This window comes from Xenopus laevis, chromosome 6S, assembly GCF_017654675.1.
Source record: "Xenopus laevis strain J_2021 chromosome 6S, Xenopus_laevis_v10.1, whole genome shotgun sequence".
In the NCBI taxonomy this organism is placed as follows: domain Eukaryota; kingdom Metazoa; phylum Chordata; class Amphibia; order Anura; family Pipidae; genus Xenopus; species Xenopus laevis.
The window spans coordinates 113981744-113995312 of NC_054382.1; the positions used below are offsets into that span (position 1 = coordinate 113981744).

At 38.7% G+C, this 13569-nt stretch overlaps 1 protein-coding gene across 1 annotated transcript; it reads right to left on the reverse strand.

The window, feature by feature from the left end:
* Window positions 1–2326: 2326 nt before the first annotated feature.
* On the reverse strand, window positions 2327–13569 carry fbxo43.S (F-box protein 43 S homeolog). The gene is given in 5 exon segments (NM_001095663.1): window positions 2327–2998; window positions 4915–5091; window positions 7693–7795; window positions 9036–10495; window positions 13509–13569. Coding segments are annotated over 4 exon segments (1965 nt in total). The 5' UTR covers window positions 10472–10495; window positions 13509–13569; the 3' UTR covers window positions 2327–2749.

A 13569-nucleotide genomic window follows, 5' to 3' on the forward strand; every position in this document is an offset into this window, starting at 1 on the left:
TGCTGAATAAAAAGGTAAATAACTAAAAAACCTTCAATAAAAAAAAATGAAAACCAATTGCAAATTGTCTCAGAATATCACTACTAAAAGTTCTTAAAGGTGAACAACCCCTTTAATAGTGCTGCTACAGCAGAATTCTACACTGCAATTAATTTTTTAAAAGAGCAAACATTTCTTTTTTATATTTCATTTTAATATTGGGAAGGGGCTAGACAGGGGCGGAACTACCGGGGGGGGGGCGGGGGCCCGGCTGCGTGTCCTGCGCCAGGGCCCGCCCCCCTCTAGTTCCGTTTTTGGGGCTAGACATATTGTCAGTTTCACAGATGCCCTATAGTCATGTAACTTGTGCTCTGATAAACTTCAGTAACTCTTTTGGAGTGATATCACCCCCTTACTTCCCTCTCCAGCAGCTTATCAGCAGAACAATGGGTAGCTAACCAGACTCCCTCTGCTGAATGATTTGTTTGCATTGCTAGAGGTGCTCCCCTAACCCCTAGGTGGTAGACATGAGGATTGCACCTGATTCACCCTGGATTGTCTCAATGGGAGCAGATCCCTTGTATCAACATAAGCATTTACATTTCACACATTCCATTTGCGACAATTCTTTGCTCCTGCCATTTCTAGGTCAATAAAAACCTAATGAAAACCACCATTATAAAAAGGAGTAACATAGCATATCAATACTCTAATAGGGAGATTATGCTCCTGCAGCATTGACTGAAAGGCAAAGGTAAATTTCAGTGAGTATAAATTAAATATTTATATATCCCACAATAGGAAGACATTTTCATTAATTCTGCAAAGAATTCTGGAAAGAAATTCTATAGGTTTCAGTTAATAAAGTCAAACGGCTATGTCTACAATGTCTACAATGTTTAATGTGATTGTTCACCTTTAAATTAACTGTTAGTATGCTGTTGAGTGATATTCTGAGAAATTGCAATTGGTTTTAATTTTCTATTAATGGTGGTTTTTGAGTTATTAAGCTTTTTATTCAGTAGCTCTCCGGATTGCATTATTGGCAATCTGTTTGTTAGGGTCTAAATTACCCTAGCAACCATGCACTTATTTGTATAATATAATGGAATATTAATAGGACAGGCCTTAATATAAAGAGGAGTAATGAAAAGTAGCAATAACAATACATTTGTAGCCTTACAGAGCATGTTTTTTAGATGGGGGTCAGTGACTCCTATTTACAGTAAACTCTGGAAAGAATCAGGTGGCAGCAAATAATTAAAAAACAATTATCCTAGAATTAGCCATTCTATTAGACACTAAAACTTTAACTTAAAGGTAAACCACCCCTTTAACAAGCAACAACTTGCGAGTACAGATGGAAAAAAAATCTAAATATTCCCCTGGGAAAGTAGAGAGAACCAGCTATGTTTTAAGTGAAAAAGGACGTTACTATGATTTTGGAGATTTATCACCAGTTTTCCAGAGGACTTTATCGCTCATTTCCAATGATTCGAAGAGTACACTGGGGAAACATCCATCAAACGGACAATACATGCAGAAAGATGCAAATTGTCAGTCTTGGAAACTGAGCAATACAGGTACGGGACCTGTTATCCAGAATTATAATTATTTATTAACATTTATTTATATAGCACCAGCATATTTCGCAGCGCTGTAAAGTAAATGTGTATATACAACTAAATCATATTAATTACATACATAGAATATATGGAGCTACATACATCACAGCCAATGCTTGGGACCTGTGGCTTTCCAGATAATGGATCCTACTGTAATTTGGATCTTCATACCCTAAGTCTACTTGAAAATAATGTAAACATTAAATAAACCCAACTGATCTTCCTTCCAATAAAGATTAATTATATCTTAGTTTGGATCAAGTACAAGCTACTGTTTTATTATTACAGAGAAAAAAGGAAATCATTTTCAAAAATTTAGATTTGGATAAAATGGAATCTATGGGAGATGGTCTTTCTGTAATTTGGAGCTTTCAGAATAACTGGTTTCCGGATAACGGATCCCATACCTATATAATGAAACAAGTGTGGGGAAACCAAAAAGGTTCATAGCATAGCAACTAAATATGGAATAGAGAGAGTGGGTGCACTGCATGTAGTCCCCATTCCACAAGCACACGAATGTAAACTTTCAATACACAGAAAGCTTTTTTTTTTTTTTACAGAAGAGTAAAATAATCCTGACATGTTTTGTGCCTACTAGTGATGGACTAATCTGTCCTGTTTGAATCAAACATAACCCTAAAGCCAAATGAGATGAGGTGTGCCAGGCTGTTAACAGTAATATTTCTAGAGAAGTGGTGCATTGAAAAAAAAAATGCAGATTTATTCTAAAATATTTTATTAAAAATGCATCAGGGAAAAAAAGCAAATAGGACGACAACATACTTTTATCATTTTATAAAAAAAAAACAAACTATAAAACAAGAGACATGGCAACATTAAACAAATTAATGTATATACACATAAAATCTGTGGGAGCTTTCAAACAGTCACAGATAGACACACTTTGGGTGCAAGATACTGGTATTAAGTGCTATGGTTGCCGAGTGTATACTTTGCATTCCAAATTTTCACCCTAAATTGCACCACAGTGTTTAAATATGTGAATGTATTGCAATCCTTAAACGATCCACAGAATCTACAGAACAAATGTACATTTATAAAGCTTCTGATCATACATACTCCCAACCATGAACCCCTTAAAAACAAACTGATAAAACAGGAATCTGGCAGGAAGACAGACTTCAAAGTCTCTTCAAATTCCTTTTGCTTTGGGCACTTCCAGGAAGTGCTTCTTTTTTAGGTATCCTCTTTGCTGATCCAGTGCCGCATTCCTTTGAACCGTGGAAAGTGCACAGACAAAGAATGCAGAAATCAAACCCACAGTCTTTTCTACTGCACTTGCCTCTTTTCTTTAGTGCTTGATATTTTGCAGGGTACTGGCACCGTGGACATGGTTTTAAGGCTTCGTCCGTAAACAGGGTTTTGGCAACCTGCAAGAAAGCAATATGTTAAACAGTCAAAATGCAATTAAAGCTCTTTTTAGTACCAACTTCACCAGAAGCACTTTTCTTTCAGGTTTCAATCTGGCATTTAGAACTTGTTCTAATAAGCTACATTAATGCAATACACTATGGTAAATTTCTCAGGTGCCAATTGGCTCGTATATTTTTGGAATGAGAGAGGCATTTGGGGTACACAGAGGAAAGCCACACAAACAGGCAGACAATACGAACACCTTGCAGATATTGCCATGGGCAGAATCAAACTCTGAAGCCCAGACCAGTGTTAAAGGAAATCTCTGAACCCAAAATATCCTTAACTCTAAGGTTAATTTACAGATTGAGGCATAGAGTGTGAAGGGGTACAAGAATGCATCCCTTAGTGATCAGTATTTCCCAGGGCACAAGTGTTTTAAGTTTAGGGTGGGTGCCTACGTGCATTCCCAATACAGAGATGACTAATGCAGCCAATGTCGCATTGTTGGAAATGCAGCTCAATTTCTGAGTGCAGAGACCTTCCTAAAATGCAAAAAAATGTCTGACTGTAGCTTTTTTTTCTTCTTCAAATTTTGTACACTGTTTTCTGTTTTGTACATAACTCTATATACAGAGCATCAAGGGAGCAGCTTTTGTATAACTTTCCTAGGTTTGATTAAGGAGTTGAGGCAGACCTCAGTCAAATAAAAAGTCTATGGTAGAAGGATTTCCTGGAGCAACATAGTGCCAGGTATTAGCAGGTTCAAGAGAGAATATAAATAAAACCCATGCACATGCAGCTGAAATGCTCCACCAGGGCTCACTCTTCCTAAAGCTATGGACACACAGGCTGTTTTCATTGGGAGTAATTTTGCAGGCTGGGGGAAGCAGATCTGCTCAGTGCCCCTGCTCCATTGATTTGAATCCGATCAGCTTTGTGTTCTCACACAAAGACTAAAGCTGACCACAGACGCAAAGATCTGATCTTACCAATCAACGTACGATCGGACTTCCCCATCTCCCGACCTGCCACTAACCATTCCGATCAAATAAAGTACAAAAGAACAGATCAGACAATGTTCTGCCCCTGACAGCAATCGTAAAATAGTTATGTCCAACCAAAGCTAGTGACAGTCTCCCTCTGAAAATCGTACGATCGGCAATACATGCAGAGATATTATCGGCAGCCGACAGAAATTTTCTAACCTGTCCGATCGACCAAACGACCGATCTCCGCCGGACTAAAAATGTCGGGACTCTCCACACACGGTCCGAAAATCGATCAGATCTTTGCGTCTATGACCAGCTTAAGATCAGCCCAAATACATTGGCTGACAACAGCCGCTGAAAACAACCTGTGTGTCCTTAGCCTTAAGGCTCATGACTTACATTTTGGGGCAAATTCTACATTTGTTATTAATTATATATTAAGTTGATTAACTACAGAAAGAAAGATAGAAGGAAGCCCAGCCATTAGAGACTGTATACATTACTCCCCATAAGCTTACAGTAAAATCACCTGACATGCGCATTGCCAAAGCTTTTGGCCGTTATCTGCCTGAAAAAGCTTTAATCTGTAATGGCATGAGTTCAGGGGATTTCATTGTTAGCATAGGAAAAACCATTTTGGGCAGTTTGGTGCAACTTTTGCTCTACCTAAGAGTATGGCACATATAGCATTTAAACAGACATGTGTCACATTGCTCCAAGGCTGATGGATGCTTTTCAGCTGGCTGAAGAATTCCTGAATTGACCTGAATGGCAGACACCTTTCACTTTCAGGCATTTCATGTTTTTAATTAATAGGCAGAAGAGTATATATTTATGTCCATATGACCATTCCATATGTCACACGCAGTTTCCAGATAGGTTAGACCACCTGAAGGATGCTTCCAGTCACTTCTAGAACAGTGTAGTTGTTTGCAACCAACCTTAAGATATTCTTGGTGTTTGCTTGCTGACTGGATGGGTTTTTTATCTCCTGGAGTGAAGGAAGAGGTTGGTGTCTGAAATGCACTCCTAGCTTGAATCTGAACAGATCTTAGAGCTGATCGGCTTAAAATGTTTAGTCTGGTTGCAGAGTCTTCTAAGGAAAGCTGCCGTCCTTGCTAAACACAAAGAAAGAACAAGTTTTCTTCTATACTTTTATTTTAACAAAATACCAAGCTAAGTAGAGCATTTTCCATTTCACATAATGGGTCCTTCATGGATCTTAGAAGGCATTAAGATACCTTTAAGTAACTTAGTATGATATAAACAAGGAAATTCTGCCTTACACTGCAGGAAAAGATACAGCTGCTATGCTATCCTAGAACTGAAGTCTGTCTTTCTTGCCTACACGACTGGAGAGTTTAAGTTACGCTATGTCTCCTTTAACATATAAAAAGTTAACTTAAAGATGAGCTACCTCATCCTCAAAAAAAATAACTTAGATGCCCATTAATCAAAGCTCCAACTTCGAATTCATGTGAATTTTTTTTTTATTCAAATATTCTCACAATTCGACTGGGAGGTTATTAAAGATAAAAACTTAATGTCTCATATTCGATCGAACGGTTCCGCCCCTATAATTCGAATCATATTCAATTCATATGAAAAAAAATCCAATGTTAGGAAGGCTATTAATATCTCGAAATGGCTCAACAGGCCTCTGCCATGTACATGAATTTGGCAGGTTTTTAGGTGGCGAATATTTAAATTAGGACTGTTGCCATGGCACAGGTGTGATAAATCTCACATTCAAATTATGGGGATTAAAAATGGAATGTGTGAGTTTTGACACTCGAAAATTAAAATTTACTATTCGACCCTTGATAAATCTGCCCCTTTCTGGATAGATCCGAGTTTGGCAAAACTAACATTCATTACCATCATCCACAGATGTGCATGGAAATACCTGTAAGGTGCTGCTACCCATTGCACGGTACAGTATCTTCATTATCAGCAATTCAACACAAGTAAGGTGCCAAGCAGAGAACATTATCTCTCTGCATTAATGCCAGCTTACAGATCTGCACCACTTTGCTGAGAATCACCAGTTTAGGACACTGTCGAACAGTGCCTTGTACTATAAACGGCACTGGCTAAAACCATCATGCAGAAGCCCTTGGGGTATATTTATCAAAGAGTGAAGTTAATAGTGAAGTTCAAAATAAATATGCACGCACTCCTGCGACCATGGCAATGGAGGTTAAAAATTCGTAACTTTATTCCATTTTCGTTAAAAGGTATGCGTCCTAACGCGTTTCGTATCATTCGTATGGATACGAAACGCGTTAGGAAGCATACCTTTTAACTAAAATGGAATAAAGTTACGAATTTTTAACCTCCATCGCCATGGTCGCAGGAGTGCGTGCATATTTATTTTGAAGATTGATGTTGCCTATTCTACGGGTTCAGGGCACCCGGCAGATTTGGTGAGTGACAAGTTCTGCTGATTTCTACTTTTTGAAACAATATTCTAGTGACGGGCCTGGGGTTTGGACACCCAGGTCATACCTTTCCACTTGGTAATGATTACCTTGTGGCTTGCTTTGATTTAATTTATGAAGTGTTTAGGGGGTTTTACCCTGTATAAGCAAGTTTAGAATTGATTTTGTTCTATTAACATTTAAATAGTCCAGAAGAGATTGGAGCCAGCCGTCTTTCTTGTTTATATGGATAATAGTGAAGTTCCGCTACTAGAGTGAAATTCCGCCACTCTCCATTCATTTCTATGGGATTTTTATAGGTGTATTTATCAAAGGGTGAACTTTCACCCATTGATAAATCCGCCTTTCAAAATCCCATAGAAATTAATTGAGAGCTGCGGAATTTCACTCTAGTGGCGGAACTTCACTCTTTGATAAATTTACCCTTGTCCCAGCAATTCTTTGCTTGTGCTTTACTTTAAGTTTCACATTTTTCCCCTCAATGCTCATGACTAAAGGACTGGACTGATAGAAAAGTCTTGTGTATGGGACCCTCTCAGACGGGCTACCCGAAAAATATTTGGCTGAAAATTGGGCAGGTTTGAAGATCCCATCAGGACTCATTGAAGTTTGGCATTTCAGGAAAATATCAACTTGTTTGGCGACCTCAAGTGATATTTAAATGTATGGTCACCTTAACATTTGGGACAAATTCTACATTTATGTTATTGGGGCATTTACAAGCAGGCATTTTTTAAGTTTTACCCAGTTTTTCATATGTTACACCAGTGATCTCAAACCAGTGGCCTCATGAGCAACGCGATGCTCACCAACCACTTGGCTGTCGCTCCAAGTAGCCTCAAAGCAGGTGCTTATTTTCCAATGCTTGACTTGGAGGCAAGTTGTAATTGCATAAAACCACATGTACTGCCAAACAGAGCCTCCCGTAGGCTGCCAGTCCACATAGGGGCTACCAATAGCCAAATACAGCACATTTTTGGTATGCCCAGGATCTTTTTTCATGCATCTTTTGCTCGTCAACTCTCTTTACAGTTGAATGTGGCTCACGTTCTTTTGAATGGCTTTGTACGCAAGTTGCCTTCCACTTGCGTTTGGCACTTCCCTGTAGCAGAGTGAGTATAAAGACATTCAAAAGAACAGGCTATATTTCTTCATGCTATTTATTCAATGCATGAAGGATCCACCACAAGGAATGGCATGAAGAAATATCTGCATGAAAGAGACCTACAGAAAGATTAAAGGAAGCACAGTCATAACAGAGGTTATACATTTACTCACATCAGCTTCAGTTTTCAGATTTTTTAGGTATGCTTTCTTTCTCTGATGTGTGCGCTTATCTTGGAGAACAACATCACGCCAATCTCTGCTAACTTGACACATACTACAAAAGACAGACAGTAGAACATGGATTGTGTTAATTAAGTTTGTGGTTGCTTTGGATAATCTAAATTTAAAAATAAATAAATAATAAGTCTTACAAATGACATTGTATGCTACATATTATTCAGTTCAACAACTTGGGATAAGGATTGACTTGACTAAGAACTTTTAGTATGTATTTCTAAGAGTAGAGGCACACAATGCTATTTGGGGGAGAAAAGTCGACACTTCGGGAAAACAAAGCGCTCCGACTGCCATCCTGCCGGCGATTTAGATTCTAGCCGGTGGGAAGGCATTGCAGGGAGATTAGTCGCCCAAAGAAGATGCGATTTGTTAATTGGCGACTAATCTCCCCCAAATAACATTGTGTGCCTCTACCCTTAGACACTGCCATTGTAAACTGAAAATACAGTATATAGTTTCACAAATCAAGGCATCTTATATGCTACTACCATATTTAAAGTACAAGCATCAAATCTATCCGGAATGCTTGGGGCCTAGTGTTTTCCAGATAAGGGATCTTTCCTTAAAGGAACCATAACACCAAAAGAAGTAATGAAAATATGTGCTGTTGCCCCGTACAGGTAAAACTGCTATGTTTGCTACAGAAATTGTACAATAATTTATATAAACCAGCTGCCTGTGTAGCCGTGGGGGCAGCCATTCAAAGCTGAAAAAGAAGAAAAGGCACAGGATAAACAACAGGTAACATAAGCTCTGTAGTATACAATGGGATTCTACAGGGTTTATCTATGATCTACTGTGTATCCTGAGCTTGAATGGCTGCCCCCATGGCTACACAGGAGCTTTATTATATTACGATGGTAGAATTTGTGCAGCAAAAGAACACCAGTTTTACCAGTGCAGGACAACAGTACATTGTATAATATTTTGGTGTTACAGTTTCTTTATTTTGATCACCAAACCGTAAAGTCTGCAAAAATCATTTAAACATTAAATAAACCAAATTGGATTATTTTGCCACCAATATGGATTCATGCATAGAGGGCAATGAGTACAACTCTAATTATTTGCTTAAAATAGCATCTATGGAAGATGGCCTTCCCATAATTTTGCATAAAGTCATAGAGAGGCGATACCAGACTAGCACCTGGGTATAGCATGAAAATAGCCAAATTAAATTTTCTCCTTAATAATAAAAAAACACAGAAAAGGTAATTTGCAAGCATTTTCTTCATAAAAGATATGCATTTTTTAAAAAAATCCATTTCTGTTCCTACCTGCAAATACTTTCCACGTTTACATGGGCCAAAATCGATGCAAGTATATGCTTTAAATTTCTGTGTTTCAGTTCAGCTAAAATATCAATGGTCTCTAAACCCATTTTCCTGCCAATAAGTCCTGAAAGAGAATCCACTGGCAATTCAAAACAACATGAACTACCCAGGAGATCCTGCACGGTGGCCTGTTGGGGCCTTTTCTGGTTGCTTCTCAGCAACATTTCATGGAGAACACGGAGCGCAGGTGTTCCTGTTAAATCATTACTGCTTAAAAGAGAATGGACTCTGCTTTCATCTGAGCTGAACTCATTTTCTTCAGTTACCGACGCTCTTGCAACCTTTAACTTATAAGAAGAACTCAACAGAGGGGCCTCAATGCCTTCTTCCTCAGACTGAGATCCACGCTCTCGAAGGGTGGATAATCTCCTACAACGATCTAATTTGCGTAGGCGACTTTTATTGTGAGCGGCTTTGGGGGTTTCCCTGGGTTTTTGAATTAGTTCTTGAAAAGAACCCTCATGATCAGTGATTGAATCCTGTGACTTATCCAGGCTAAGAGAGTGAAATGCGCTGTCCTCAGTTACAGAGATATCAAAGTCACTGTCATGGGCAACACCAGGAGTGCATAAATTAAAGCTTAAACTTGCTGCAAGGTTACTAATAGGAGTCTGGAACTCTTCTTTGGCAATTAAATTACAAGTTGGGGTTGTTGGTGCTCCGAATATATTCTCTTCATACGGTATGCGGTCGTCATTTGAACTAGCCAATGAATGTTGAACTGGAGATATATTTTCCACTTCAGGTAAAGGAATACTGTCACTTTTAGAATCATCTAAGGTGGAACTCCTCTGTTGAGCAAAAGATAGTCTCCATTTTTTGCAAGATGTTTCAGATTCAGGCTCTGTCTTTAAAGTGCTGGTGGCTGTTGGCTTATAGCTGCTGTTTCTTGGGGAATCTGCAAAGCTATTGGAAAGGCTTCCTTCATAACTTGAAATACTCCGAAGGGACTTTTCCCGGCCATAACTTTTTGCCGAACACGCAGATGCATCAAAATCTAGGTTTCCTCCTGAGGTGGCTTTAGAAATGAGCAGCCTTCTACGAAGTGAGAAATCCTTCTTGCTAATTCGAGGGGTTTCATAAATCGGCACAAGCTGCTTGGATTCCCTTGTGTCTGCTCCCCAAGAGAGTTCATGGTTTATTGGAGACAGTATCAAGGTGGGATCTATGTTTTCGGAATTTTCATACGCTTCGGTCACAGTTTCCAATAAATTACCACTTTTATGAGAGTCTGGGCTGAATCCCTTTAGAGAATCACTGTAGCCGCTGTCCTGTGACACCGATATTGAAGTATCTTGGTGGTCAACCTTTTTCTTTGCCCCAGTTGTCGTCGAGAGATGCACAGAAAAATTCTCTAGCAGAGAGCATCGGTGTGCCATCTCTTGTTTCTTTCTTCTGTATGCCTAGAAAAAGATACAGGATTTTACAATATGGAGATGTTTGGTGGTGGCAAGTGGCATCCCAAAGATAGGTACCATATGGCAAATTCTAAACACAAATGTAGCTACATTATTATATTATTAGAATTTGTTTTGCAAATATTTTTGTTTTTATCTAGCTGTGCCCAGAGGGTCATCGATGCCCGCGCACAGTCTAGCCACCACAAAACACCACAAGTCATGAACATATTTATTATCCAGGTTAGGGAACATTTCTACCTTTCTATAGCAACTCCAATCCCTGGCAGGTCAGCTTCGCCATGGGAACCATTGGCCCTAGGGTTGCCACCCGGCATTTTTTGAGTTGGCCAGATTACCGTAATTGCAGAATAATCGAAATAGGAAAGCAAGGCAAATCTGGCTAATTTATGAGAGTTTTACAATATTTAAAAAAAACAACAACAACAAATACTCAGCAGTTGAGAGATATATTGAAAGCAGGGATATTACGGATGATAGTATCCATCTGAGAGAGATCTTAGTTGCACAATGTTACTAATTGTCGATGCTACTGTGATGGTCCTAGCTGTTCAAGATAAGACATTATTGGGAGAATGTAATAAAAGTCACAAAGAGCAAAAATAATTGCACAAATAAGAATAAATATTTACTCTTCCTTAAAGGGGCTGTTTTTCGATAGATCACTGATAACTTTTTCCAATCACTTTCTATTTTCTATGTGTCACCATAATATTGAAGTGTAATGTGTCTTTTTTTCACCTTCTAAAGCAGCTCTGGGAGGGGGGTCGCCGACCCCCTAAACTGTTCTAAATTGATACATTTAGTTGATACATTTCTTATATTTGTCCCTGCTGAGCAGAATCTCTGGGATTCATTACAGGCAGCTGTTAGAACTAATACAATAGTTGCTAATACTCCAGAGATGCTGCTGAGAAATGGATCAACTAAAGCTGGCCATAGATGTTGAGATTTTTAAAAGATCCGATCAATTATCTCGGAACGATCGTATGAATTGTCCAACTAAAAAGACCAATTTGCCAGGAAAACAAAGGGGAGCTGCCTGCTTGGCCCTGCAAACATAGATAGATTGCACTAGGGCCGACAAAGATTTTTTAACCTGGCTGATCAATTGCCTGATAGACGTCGGGCGAAAAATCGTAAGATGTACGATCGTTCGAATCCCACTAACACGATAATTTCAAAGGATTGGTCGGACTTCGCTAAAATTGGTCGTTCGGCAAGAGAAATCTTTGTGTCTATGGGGACCTTAAATGTTGAAAAATTCTAACAGTTCAGAGTCTGCACCTGAATTACTGAGCTGCCAGACTCAAACACCACCGACAGGAACATTCAACTTTAAACTTAGATTTTGAAAAACAGTAAAAAACAAATAATGGAAAGTAATTGAAAAAAGTCTATTTCTGGGGAACAATCTGAAAATAACAACTGAAAAAAGTGTTCGGAAGGTGAACAACCCCTTTAAACTGTTATTGAATTGCCAATTTTAATTGTGCATTGCCCACTTTTAAGAAATGCTTGAGCAAACATAACTTTTTCAGTAAGAAGTTTTATTACATTCACTGCGCACTGGTGCAAGCTATAAAATTCGCAAACCTTCTTCCCCTGTCGGAAGAAGTCACTAAACAGTTTCCGGGTTCGCAAAAGCTATATTAAATTTGTGCAAAAGAAAATTTATTCGCACAAAGGCATAACATCTCATTGAGAATATTTTTCCGTTATCGACTTTTATTACATTCCCCCACACATGTATTCACCCCACTTGTTTCTCTAAGGTAGACTTGTAGTAGGAGGGATAGTTTGTCCTTAAGTTCAAGGAGTGTTTCATGCTCTAGTTAATTTTTCGTATGTTATTAGTAGGGATGCACCGAATCCACTATTTTGGATTCGGCCAAACCCCCGAATCCTTCACGAAAGAGTCGGCCGAATAACAATCCGAGTCCGAATTAGCATATGAAAATTAGGGGTGTGAAGGGGAAAACATTTTTACTTCTTTGTTTTGTGACAAAAACTGACGTGGTTTCCCTCACTGCCCCTAATATGCAAATATGCAAATTAGGATTCGGATTGGCCAGGGAGAAGAGGTTGAATTCCGAACTGAATCCTGAATTCGGGGCATCCCTAGATATTAGCAACTTTGCACTTGGTCTTACAATTTTTTTTTTTTATAGCTTTCCTCTTTTCAGCTTTCAAATAGGGGGTCGCTGTCACCAGAATTCAAAAAGCTATTACTCCAACAGAATATAATTTTATTGCCAATGGTTACTTTTTATTCCTTATATATCTGTTCAGGCCCTCTCTCCTTTTCATTTTCCAGTTTCTCACTGAAATCACGCCTTGATTGCTAGTAAAAAAATGGGACCCTGGCAACCAAATAGCTGCAGAAATTCTGTTAAACAAAAAGCTACAAAATTTAAAACTCCAAATGCAAAGTGGCTCATCTAACTGCATGAACAATTAAATGTAATTTAAACCAACCCTTTGCATTTTTGTCAGTAGGAAATAAAACCAATTGCAGGGGGGGGGAGGACACATTTCTATGTGACACATATTCCACGGTTTAAATTAGATTTCAGTAAGCGCATGTCAAACAAGCACTGCAAATAATGTTAAACGCAGGGTCAGTAGCTTCCCTTTATACAGAAAATATTGCAAACCAAGAGACAATCTCACTTTATGCCCTACAATGTATCCCATACATGCCTATAATTGCATTTGAAGCAAGAGGCTTATGAAATATGCTTAGTATTGCCATGCACACACTTTAGTACAATCCATAAAGCAGTTTTCAGAAGTATTTAAACAACTTTTGGCAAGTATTAAGGAAACAAACTGTTTAAGGTGTATATCCTGCTATCAGCTTGAAACAAAACCAAGCTATTAGGTAGCAATAACCAACAGCTGTAGGGCAGTTAACTGCAAAACTATTTCAAAAGCCACCATTAAAAATGTGCAATATAATCCAAACAAACAAACCCATAGAAATATATCTCTTCACCTGAATCTTCCCTGGAGGGTCACCTGGAGAGTATCTCTTGCTCAGGATTAACAAAACTGAG